General features: G+C 43.5%; 1 protein-coding gene across 2 annotated transcripts in view; it reads left to right on the top strand.

Annotated features, from left to right (window-relative positions):
- The first annotated feature begins 332 nt into the window (after positions 1-332).
- DYNC2LI1 (dynein cytoplasmic 2 light intermediate chain 1) overlaps positions 333-12,362 on the top strand; it is a 40,320-nt gene continuing 28,290 nt past the window's right edge. The window contains exons 1-7 of one of the 2 annotated variants that reach the window (XM_019516360.1): positions 333-400; positions 607-706; positions 3,970-4,004; positions 4,941-5,010; positions 5,095-5,118; positions 6,902-6,990; positions 8,645-8,828. In XM_019516360.1, coding sequence (XP_019371905.1) covers positions 387-400; positions 607-706; positions 3,970-4,004; positions 4,941-5,010; positions 5,095-5,118; positions 6,902-6,990; positions 8,645-8,828 — 516 coding nt within the window. In that variant the 5' untranslated portion in view covers positions 333-386. The remainder of the gene's footprint in view (positions 401-606; positions 707-3,969; positions 4,005-4,940; positions 5,011-5,094; positions 5,119-6,901; positions 6,991-8,644; positions 8,829-12,362) is intronic. The other variant, XM_019516361.1, reaches the window with a different exon arrangement.

Below are 12,362 nucleotides of genomic sequence, written 5' to 3'. Positions count from 1 at the left end.
TGGGCCGTGGCACCAGCCCAGCCAGCAAGCGTTTTCTCCACGGGAAGCTCCTATTTCACAGCCTATTTTTTAACTCGTGCCAAACGGAGCTCTACTGGTTTCTTCAACTGCCCACAACCTTAAATACATCTGCAGGCAGTGCTGCTCCACCTTTCTGGCAGGATCTGGCTAGTGGTCCCCAAGTGTGTATGTGTGTGGCGCCAGCGGCGGCCCCGAAGTGTGAGATACTGTGTGTGGTGACCCCGAAGTGAGTGTGTGCGTGCCGGTATTTAACCGCAGGGCTAGGGAGGGGGAGGTCACAGTCAGCCTCACAAGGCGGCTGTAGTGCGCAGCTGCGGCTAACGCATGGTTTCCATGGCGATGGGGCCTGCGTCACCTTCCTCGCCATGCCCAGGGCCAGGTAACGGGGCGAGGGCCCCGCACCCCCCCCCGCGCTCCTTCCCCTGGGGACGAGCGCGCGGGGAGAGGGGGGGCTCAAACCCCAACGGTCGCCGGGGCGGGGGGGAGGGGCCGATAGCGAGTGCCTGCGAACCCCAACGGCCCCCGGGGGTGGGGGAGGGGACGTTGGCTAGTGCCCCCCTTTCTGACGCCGCTGTCCCCCCGCAGCGAGGCGCTGTGGGAGCTCGCCCAGGCCGAGGCGGAGCGGGGAGGAGACGCGGAGGGCGCCGCCGAGAAAGCCCTCCTGTTCCTGGGGAGTAAGGCCGGGGTACGTCGGACTGCCAGGCGTGCGACAGTTCATCTGTTGTACGGAGGGGCAGCGCTAGGACGAGCGCTCCAAATGCAGGGTCATTTTTGAAGGCAGCGTGGGCAAACAGTGCAGTCCCTCTCAGGGAGCCTTTGCTGAAGGGTGGGCTGTCTGTCTGAGGACGGCTGGCCTCCAAATCGAGAAATGCTTCAGCTCGGGGGACCCGTTGTCACTCACCCAGCAGTGTAAAGTACATAAAGCTGATTTGCACACTGATATGCACACTTTTTCACCGCACTATAGTTTTCCAGCAAATATCGCTTTGAGCTTCCAGTACGATCACTTCATATGTAAAACCGGACAGGGCTTGGGCACGCCGTGCCTCGCCTCGTGCTGACCGACTGCTTGCGGGTGGGTTGTTGTTTTGCCTGGCTGGCGCCTCGTGCTGCCGGCGGGGAAGCGTGGGAAGGCCCCGTGGGAGGCAGGGCCCCTGACAGGCTCGTAGCTGTAGGGAGCAGGCAGGCTTGCCTCTGCCCGTACTCTGATGAGGGGAGCCTCAGTCTGAGAAAGCTGGTGTGCTCTCCACAGCCCTCTCGTCTCCCCGGGGGAGTCTGGCAGAGCCGCAGGGCCTCAGGCTAGCTGTGCTTCTGGCAGCTCTCCCACAGGCACTGACCCCATGGGTGCTCCAGGGCTCAAGTAGCCGCCAAAAAAAATTAGCGGGGGCTCAGTGCTTGCAAGCCAGGTTGCAGTAATGTGCTGTCTCTTCTGGCACAAAAAAAAACACACCCACGGGTGCCTGTGATCTCTCTGCTGTGTGAGTAGGGTTGCAGCGAGATGGGTACATACAGAGAGTGCAAGGTTTGGTGGGTGGAAGCTCAGGGAAACTTGAGCACTTGCACATGCTGGCTCACTCTGTCTCTTTCTCTATCTGTAGTTAGCCTATAAGATGCAAATCTGCCCTGCCTCCAACTCAACTTAAGCTGCATCCAACTTTCCTGGGCCATGGGACAGATCCTGCATGGGGTTGGTTCATGGGTGCAATCCAGCATGCTGGCTGACTCAGCCCCACACAAAGCCAGACACTGTGTGCCCAGATATGGGTGTGGTATGAGCCTTTGCATAGGCTCAACTACACATCAGTATGATCTTGGGTGTGGGGCCTCGTGATCTGGGCTGTTGGGCTCCCTACAGGTCCAGAAATTTGGCAGCTGCCACTGCTGTCCTGCCACTGTATTTCTAGACCTGTGGGCCAAATGACTTTGCTCTTTGGACTAGATTTGGCCCACCCCGGTTAAAGACTAACAGAAAGCAGGGTAGATTTCCACCTAATAGACCAGGGGTGGGCAAAATACCACCCATATGCAGTCCACCAATTGATCCTATCCAGCCTGCCAGCTGCTGCCAGGAACTGGGGCAAGGAGGGCTCCGCTCTGTGCTGCTCTGCCCTGCTAAAGATGGTGGTGGTCCCTAGTCACATAGCGCATAGACTCTTCCATCCCCTCCCTCCTCCAAGTCTGACTTCCTGTTGGCGCTCGCTGTAGCTGCGCAGTCCTGGATCTGTGGTTGCCAGCAGCCAGGCCCATGTGGGATGGGGCATGATATAGCATGCTGAGAAGCCATTCTGCCCACCTGTGACGAAGAGCTATTGCCACTGCTAGGATACAAGTCTGTGCCAGCCACAAGGTGGGGTTTGACCGCCACCAACTTTGCTAGTGCAGCAGCAGTGGCTCCTCACAGTGGGCAGGATGGCTACTTGGCACAGTGCATCACACCCTGTTCCATGTGGGCCTGGCTGACTGTGCAGAGTCAACAGGAAGCTGGGCAAGGGGATTGAATGCAGGGGGCAGAGGAATCTGAGTGCTGCCTGGCCTAGCCTTGGCTGCAGCAGAACAGAGGGGTGTGGGGCAGCCCCCACCCCCAGACTCTCGGCAGCGGCTGACAGGCCAGACAGACTCAATTGGCACCCCCTGCCCCCAGCTCTCAACAGCTCACCAAAACTTGTCAAGTAGCCCTCCAACCCAAATAATTGCCCACCCCTGTAATAGACTAACCAAAGTAGATATATGGCACAAGCTTTCATGGACTGAAGCTTACTTCAGCAATTGTGAGCTTCAACCCACAGAAGCTTGTGCGATCTCTCTGTATGTACAGAGGGAGAAGGGGAAGGAAGGAACAGAGGCTCAAGAAGAGGGGAGTAGAGGCTGTGGGGGGGCATGCAGTTGGCAAGGGGGCAGGCATAATTGGGGGACAAGTTTGACCTTCCCACATCACTTGCCTGCTCCAGTGCAGTGGTAGAAAGGATGAATTAAAGATGACTCTCCAATAATTAGGTTCTATACATGGGAAAATTATAATACTTCTGTAAATTTTCCATGTATAAAATCTAATTATTACCTTAGTAATAAGTATTAGTATTACCTTACATCCTTTCAGGTAAGTATTAGTTACCTTACATCCAGGTAACTACGATATTTAAGTGTTGGCAGTCAGGACCTTAAACTGGATACAGTATTGGTCTGCTGTCCTTCTGTATTTCTGTAATTACTGATCTTCCAATGCTTAAAACAAATTTGGTCTTGGTAGGGTAACTAAGACTGTACTTGCTTTTTCATCTTTGTGAGAGAATTGAAGCATGTATGTATGCTTCATTTTTAGTACAGAAAAATGAGATCATCCTCTGTTTTAGAACGTTAAGAACAGATAAGTGGATTTTTGCAGATGTATGGATTTGTAAGAAATGTTGTTAATCAGTCTCTGATATGTGTTTACAAATAGGGAGCCAATTTTACAAGTTCAAGGACCTTTTTTAAATTAAACTGTCCTCAGCCTGATTCCTCATCTAAAAATGTGCAGTTTTATGGGATGTTTATGTATGTTTCTTGAATTCTTTTTATTTCCATTTCATCAATCATAATTTGAGCAAATTCACTGGAAACCAATCATTACATTAATCTATTATTAGGAATTAGCAACGGTTAGACAGTTTAATACAGTTGGCCAGATTGATTACTAAAGTAATATCTGATTTTAAGTATCCTGTTGTTGTTACTGTATTTGTCATATTCAGTAGTTTATAATTATAATAATAGCAGTGTAGCTACATTCTGATAGGAAGCTGGCAGTTAACTTTCCAGTAATCATACTAGGAATCACTGTATAAGTTTATACTCTTCAGCTATTTTATTATTGGAATGTTAGAAAAATGTGTTATGTTATATTCAGTGATATAACTTTTATGCTTTAATGACATTACAATAGTGTTCTTCATTGTTTTTAATTTTCAGGGAAAGACTACTATTATACTGAGGTGTCTTGACAGGTATGTGTTAAATTTTGAAAAGTATTTTGCAGCTCTGGGTACTCTAATGCTGAATATAATCAACAATATTTTCATAGTAATGTTAGAAGGAATATTTCCTGCCAAAAATTTTTTTTGTTTAAAACACTGGTGACATACAGGTTTAATTTTCTAATTAATGACCTGTTAGACCAGCGGTGCCCAACCTTAATGGGGTGTGGGCCAGGTAAGTGATGCAACATGTGTCTGTGGCCTGGATCTGGTGCATGGGATCAATCCATGGACCCAGTCCAATTTCAGGGTTGGCATGATCTTGTATATGGTCCAAGCCCTGTGCACTGGATCAGGCCCCCTGCCCTGACCCTGCATGCACCAGATCAGACTCCAGCCCCTCTTGTACAGTATCAGGCCCACAGCTCCAAGTCTGTGTACCAGCTCAATCTAGCACACAAGGTCATGTGGAGCTTGGAAATTTGGTGGCTGGTGAGTAACCGCAGGGTGAATTGCTATCACATCCCCCTGCCAAATTTTGGACCTGTGGAGAGCCCTGTGGACCGGGTGACAGAGCTCTGTGAGCCGGATATGGCCCACAGGCTAGAGGTTGAGCGCCACTGTGCTAGATAGTTTGTCAAGACTTGAGGATGATCTTCAAATATCTGTAACATACTTTTAGTAAAATATTTTGGGTCAGACTTCCAGGCCCACATACTATTGTTATTGTGTGTGCACAATGCTGACATTTTAGTCTTCTGTGTCTCTTGGGTAAAGGTGAAGGAGCTAACACTTGTTGTATGTCTTAAAGTACTCTTTCTTTACATGGTTGTTCCCAAGCCAACTTTTTTACTGTTTGGGTAGTACATAGAATTGGCTTACGGCAAAAATAATTGTATCTGAAGTATCATCAAAATTTTTTGACAGAACGTAAGGATGTGATATGTAATGTGTATTCATTGTTAGGGAGGAAATTCCAAAACCAACATTAGCCTTGGAATATACATTTGGAAGAAGAGCAAAAGGACATAACACAGTGAGTACATAGGAGAAGGACTATGCTTTATTTGTTGTACAGCTCAATTATTTATAACATCTAACTAGTGACTTCTCTGTTTAGATCAGCAGTCATGTGCAAGACAAGGTATTTCAATTTGTATTTCACATCAGTTTTTGGAATAAAAGGCTAGTTTTCATTTTATTTTTAATCCATAGTTGCTCTTTTTCACTGAGACTGTATGAAGCCAAGATGATTTAACACTTACATTCACACAGAAATTGATACCATTTGTAACTGTGAACAGTGTGACCATGCATATGTTTAGGTGCTTGCAACTCATCACTTTTTCAGTTGGCACATAGTTTCTCTTTATAGAATCTAGGCTTTCTTTAAAAAAATCTTTGTCATTGTGGTAGCTTAAATGTGAACTGAATATGAATTGATCCAGTAATAGCTGATTTACAATATTTTAAGTGGTCCAAATAGTACTCTGCAGAAATACCTAAGCAAAGGTATTTCTGCACACTGCTGCTTCATGTCAGTTTGTCTGCTGCATGAGCTATCATGTTCACAGCTGTCTCAGGGTATCTGTGATACAACATTGCATTGTGCCATGTAGACATACCTTTTTCTGCAGACAGTTTGCAGGAATAACCAGAAAATCTTGACAGAATATAAGCAGAGGAGACAGTATAGGCATAACATTAAAAAATTAGTGTTAGTCTTAGAAAATACTTCAAAGAAGTAAGACCTGCTTATTAATCTCAGTGGTGTCAACACTGAAATCTAATTTCAGTAAATATTGGTATCTGCTTCAACTCCAAAACATGTTAGCAGAAACACTGAAGTAATGCCAGTATGTTTTCTTTTGTTGCATGCTTTAAAGGACAAATATTGAGACAGTTGCTGTTGGGATGCTTGGGTGAGCAACAAAATCTGGTCATCTCTAAAATGCAAAGTCATCTCTAACCTTTTGTGAAAGAAGGAAAAGAGGAAGTGTATTCTTTGCTAATATAAAACTCTTCAAAATACCTTAGGTGTCTTCATGGATCCAGTTCTCCTGATTAATATCTTACATAGTTACTTTACATAAGTAAATGTAATGAGGATGTAAAACATTTCCATTCTGCTTTGATGGTGTTTCACACTCACTTTACTTTTTACAGGAACAAATGACTACACGCAATGTCTAGAAATGCAACAAAAAGTTGAATTCTGTGGGTTTAAAGTAGCAGTGCATGTGAGGCCCAAGACTTCTACCCATCCAGTCACTTCCTGTCCAGAGAGGCACATATCCACCCTTATTCACCTTGACTCATAGATTCATAGATGCTAGGGTCAGAAGGGACCTCGACAGATCATCGAGTCCAACTCCCTGCTCGGGGCAGGAAAGAGTGTTGGGGTCAGATGAATGAGCTGTCTTTTGTTCTTCCATGCTGTTCTGTTCTGTTATCTTTCTTGAAATGGCATGGAAAAGAAATTGGACATGCTGGGGGAAAGATAAAGTTTGTTATGGATGGGGAGAAGTTTTGAATAAATGAAAGATTATTGCCATCTAATTTGCCCTTTAGCTTGCTAGAATCAGTGGGTCCTGTCTTACAAATTCTCAAGTATTATCTCTCAGGCAAGGATAAATGAATACCAGAGGCTTAAGCCAGTGATGACATTTATTACACTGACTTTTTAAGGTATTCATCCTTTAGCATTTTGTGGCAGCTTCCTAATAAGGCAATCACATGTATGCTGGGAGCCTTTCACAGGTGTCACTTGGGATTTATTTAGCAGGCTTCTCTTCTGGAAAGAACTTACAGAATATCTTCCTGTTCTGTGTGCTGCACAGAAGAAATGTATCCTGTGTTTGTTTGTACGTATCTTCTTGGTGTTATATGGAAATGCAGTTTTCTAATGCAAAGAAACTGTTTTGCAGCCAAAAGACATCGCTCATTTTTGGGAACTAGGTGGTGGAACCTCATTATTGGAATTGATTCAGATACCAATAACTAGTGACAACATAAGGTAAGTAGTGAGGAACCTCTACAGTGTCAAGATTAATCTTAGCTTTCATTCTCCATTATTGTAGAGAAATCTTTCAAACTGCAAGCTGTTCATTAGTTTTGAAAGAATGTCACCATGAATTTTTCTAAAAATCAGTCCTTCATAGGAATGGAGGGATGCCCCAGCTACCACTGGTGAATAGCTGTGAGCTCCTTCCTGACAGATTGCTTGCAAATATGCTTGGTATTTGGAAGTCTTTAACCACAAAATGAGGTATCAACATGGGGGGAAGTGGCTCAGCCGTTCATAAGTAGAACAAAGAGCTACAGAAGAGAGCACCCATTCTACTCTTGCTGTCTGAAGAACAGTAGCAAACCCAACATGGGAGAATGCAGAAGGTAGGCTTTGGCCTATGATAACTGTCAGCAACACTAAGAACCAACTCCTTAGGAAAGAAAGGGAAGGGATTTTAGAGGGAACAGAGAAAGCAAGCATTGTGGAGAGAGCAAAACATGGGGTAGAAATAGGAAGTGGTATAGACATGATGGGATAGCAGGAGAAGAACAGGAAAATACATGTGGGAGACAAGGCCAGGTTACAGGATTTCCATTGGAAAGAAGTGAATTTGGGAAAAACAGAAATGGGAGGAGTTTTTTTTTCAGTTAGGGTGAGGATAGGGTAGGATTTTGCAGACTTAGGTTCCTTATCCTACTGTGAAGATGAGGACTTGTGAATTAAGCTTGTTAATATAGCGCAGCAAACAGCTGCACAGGACCGCTGAAGTGCTGCAGCTGTTTTCCCTAGTTTTTATTTCAAAGAGTGATGCTTCCCTGATCAGTAGTACATCAGCAGTCCTGGACTACTTATCAGAGAAGTGACATAGCAAAGTGAAAATTGCATCAAATAGCCAAATGTCTTTAATTCAGAAATCTTCTGAGAACTAGGCATGTTGCATACAAGTGAGCTTACTCTGTAGGCTTTCTGATTGCTTTTAATTTGGAGTCCATATACTAAATCCTAGGGTTGCTAAGCAGCATAGCTGAAGCAGACTTTGAATCCAGTCAGTCCTCTGCCACAAGTGAGGTTCAGTTTTCGAGGCATGTTTCAAGCATGCCTGTTATGTTTGGTGTTTTAATAGTTTCTCTGCTTTATGGCATACCTTAAATCTGATCAACCCGTTGTTATGAATAAGAGCCTTGTTCTGTCAGGGATTCTGAGCCACCACTCAAATCGCCATCCTTAGCTCTTCATTTGAGGTCTCAACTGACTGATACAAGTAACATCATGGAAGAATTTTACTCATTACCTTTCTGCCATTACTTAAGTAGGGATTCCAGGTAAGCAAGATATACTGAGAACTTACTTAATGGAACCCCACAGATGCTACTTGCATTCAAACAAAATATCCAGAAATAATGTTTAAGATATATAAACTAGCTGTGGGGAGTGAATAAATTAAATGCTTTGATATTCAGGTGTAGAGACAATGGGGAGGATTTATCAGCACGCATCTAACCTGAAGGACTACCTGTCTTTACTGCCTAGTTTTGTCCCTGTTTTTTTTTTCATGTTTGTTCTTTTTAGCAATAGCTGTAAGGAAAAAGATCATATATGAAAAATGAAATTGTTTTCTTCAGCTGAATCTTTGGTACTTAAGAATTTTCTTCTTTAATAGGACATTTGCTATAGTTCTTGTTTTGGATCTCTCCAAACCCAGTGAACTCTGGTCAACCATGGAAGGTCTTCTACAGGTCACCAGAAACCACCTGAACAAACTTATAACTAAGTTGGGAAAGACAAATCCTAAAGTCGCTACTGAAATTCGAGAGATGTGGAACAACATACAGAAGGATCATCCGGTAAAAGTCTTCTGGTATTTTTTCCAGTTATCGTAAGCCTTTATACAGTTAAAGATAATGCTTGTGAACATCATAAACAACCCTTTTAGAATTTTATGCATGACTGAAAATCCATTTGATGTAGATGAACCTGTTCACTGGAAAATTATAGCAATTTAATGAAAATTCAGTAAGAGCAGAAACAAGGAAAGAAGGTTTCTTATATCTTTTTGTTAGACATCTAATGTGATTGTTATGGCATGTTACACCAATCAAAAGAAATAAGAGTTTTAGACTAGCAGTTTGATATTGATTTTATAATCTTTTTTTTAACATGAGATGAAAACTAGAATGTACAGAAGTCATCTGGCAAGAGAATAGATGAAAGTACAAATTTAAGCAATGAGTATAGTTATAAAGCCTTCATCATGACTATATACTTTGCATTTATTCAAATGTCTGTCACAAACTCAGTGCCTTTTGATAATCTGACAACTAATTAAATTATAAAGTTTCAGAAATGTTAATACTAGGCCTTTAAATGCAACTGCTAACTTTAATCTTTTGAAAAAGCTAAAATAAATTATGGAAATACAAATGAAAATGTATATGGCACTATGCAAATACTTTGTGTATTTAATGCCTAAACAAATATTCTACAGTTTACAGATTCAGAATATAAATTCAGCTGTAGTAATTTATATAAAATAATACAATAAATCAGATACTAACAGTTAAAATATTAAAAGGAGTGTTGTATTATATAAGAAAGCAAATGTCCACAATGCTCAGTAGTTCTTTTTCCTGTGTATAGCCCCAGTATTTGTGAGATAATCGTGTTTACTTTCAGATGAATAAGGGCTTCAGGATTGGGTCTTTACATTTATTGGCCTCTTGGGACCTTCCCAAGACCGCTAGTGTTGTTTTTCAACTTTTTTAGAAAAGGTAATTTCTTAAAGAAAATACTACATTGAAATGCAGCTGGCAACAAACAGGTCCTACAGATAACATACAGGGTTCTTTAGCCTTTAAAAATACAACTCTTTCCATTTGGGCAAAGGGAATAACATGAAAGAAACAGGCTTTTTACCCTTGGCAGGAGACAGCTCCTAGAGCGACATAATCATCACACATGCTGAATTAGGGTTTGTACTGAGTTCCTGTATATAAGAAAAAGCAGAAAGGAGGACTTACAGCCTTTTTAACTACTAAGATATTGGTGATATTTTTCAAATTACATCAGTTCAGTTCAACTCAGAAGCTAATCTTTGTGGGTGGGGAGCTTTGTCTTTTACAAAGGAAAAAGCACAGAGCAGATCAAGGGATCTCCGTAGGCCTTCACATGGTTATAGACGATGCTTGTGAAAAATTGGGGAACTGGTGAGATTCATAAAAGATTTCTACTAGGGGAATATTTACTGAAAGTCCTTAGGGATAAGGGAGAGAATAAATACATTAGGGGACTTGTTAAAGACATGTTTGAAGTATATTTGAAGACATTTTAGGGTCAATGAAACAGACACTATAATAGTGCTAATCTCCGTAAGCCACCTTATTGGTGTTATCCTGAATTAAGAAAGTTACTGTATTTACTCAATTCTAAGATGAGTGCCCCCCCCCCCCATCATTTAACGGGAGAAAAAAGCCCCAAGTCTTAGAATCATATATGGGGAGCAGGAGGCGGGGGTGTGCAAGCCGCTTCTGTGGAAAGGCTCTAGCCCCTGCCTGGGGTGTGGGCCCTAGTTGTAGCTGATGCCTGCTGTCCTCCCACCCACCATTTATGTACCTCCACATTTCCCCTCCCGCCAATGCAGCTTCTGTGCTTTTTCTTCTACCTCTGCCTTTGCTTTTGTTCCATACAGGCAGCCTCTGTCAGTGCTGCAGCCTGAGTCACTGAGCATAGCCCTGGTCCCACCCCATAGAAGCAGCATGGCACACAGTTTACACAGCTGCTACAGGGGCAGGGCTTGGGCCATGCTCATTGCCCCAGACTAGAACTGGGATGGAAGCTGGAGGTGTGGAGCATGGGTAAGAGTGGGGAGCAGAGGCTGGGGAGGGGAGAGAGGAGGAAGAAGCCTAGGCTGGTGGAAAGTGGTAAGGGGGAAAAAGCAGAGGCTGTAGGGGAGCAGGGAGGGAAGAGAGGAAAGCAGAGGCTGGGGAAAAGGGCAGGAGAGGGTGCAGAGGATAAAGGGGCAGCCCAAGGCTGTGGGGGGCAGGCAGATGACAGAGGGCAGGCATAAGCAGGGTGCAAACTGCTTGACTTCCCCACACTACCAGCCCCCCACTGCCTGCCCCCTTGCAGTGGGTGTGGGGGATGAATTAAAGACAGCCACCCAATAACTAGATTCGGTACAAGGAAAAGTATAACAAATTTATAAATTTTCCATGTATAGAATCTATTATGAGGGGATTGTCTTAAATTCAGTGTCATCTTAGATCCAAGTCAATACAGTATAATGATTTCCCTGCCCTTCATTTTCAGCCACCACATTTCAAGTGAATATGATGCCTGTGAAATAGATTAGCTTATTAACACTAATAAGAGAAATCCATTATTTTGACAAAATACAGGATAAATAGTGATTCAGGCTTCATCCTAACCCACTGATAATTTTTTTTTAACCCGTATGTGGAGGAACCACTATCTTCTGGAGTAGATAGAGAAGGTAGAGTTCAGTTATCCTGATAATATATTCATTATCCATTGTGTTGTAATTGCTAAAAGTTTCAGCCAGTTGTGAAGTAAACTTCTGTTCTGTAGAAAACAAGCTGAGAAAATACTCTCATTTCACACAGAACACTAAAAGTCTGTCATATGATGATAATTTTAAATAGCGACTAAATTGGACCCGATTTCAAACTAGTTAATTGCAAGTCTAATGCACCGTACTCTATTAGTCACTTGTCTACTTAATCTCTTTGTCAAGCATATGGAGTTTGATTGTAAGTTATTTGCACAAACTTCAAATAAACAATGCAATGCCTGTTCCTTAAGTTTCTTTTTGATATTACAGTTGTTTTTTATTGTACAGATTTTTAAATTTTTAAATTTTAAATTTAAATTAGGGGCAATCAGCACGGGTTCATCAGTGGCAGGTCCTGTCAGACCAGCCTGGTGGCTTTTTATGATCAGATCACCAGATCATTAGATGCAGGGGTAGCAGCGGACATAGTCTTCCTGGACTTCCAGAAGGCTTTTGACACTGTCTCTCACCTCGTTCTCATTAAGAAAATGGGAGGCTGTGGTGTAGACACCCACACAGTCAAATGGGTCGCCAACTGGCTGGAGGGCTGCACCCAGAGGGTGGTAGTGGATGGGTCCTTCTCAACTTGGAAGGACGTGGGCAGTGGGGTTCCACAGGGCTCGGTTCTCGGGCCCGCCCTGTTCAACATCTTCATCAGTGATTTGGACGAGGGGGTGAAAAGCACCCTGTTCAAATTTGCTGATGACACTAAGATGTGGGGGGATGTGGGCACAGTAGAAGGAAGAAGCAGGCTACAATTGGACCTAGACAGGTTACAAGGGTGGGCGGATGAGAACAGGATGGGTTTCAA

Source organism: Gavialis gangeticus, unplaced genomic scaffold (genome assembly GCF_001723915.1).
Source record: "Gavialis gangeticus isolate Ggan-Ray unplaced genomic scaffold, GavGan_comp1, whole genome shotgun sequence".
Taxonomy (NCBI): Eukaryota; Metazoa; Chordata; order Crocodylia; family Gavialidae; genus Gavialis; species Gavialis gangeticus.
Note: the sequence above shows the minus strand (reverse complement) of the source record. Positions and strands in the feature narration are given on the sequence as shown.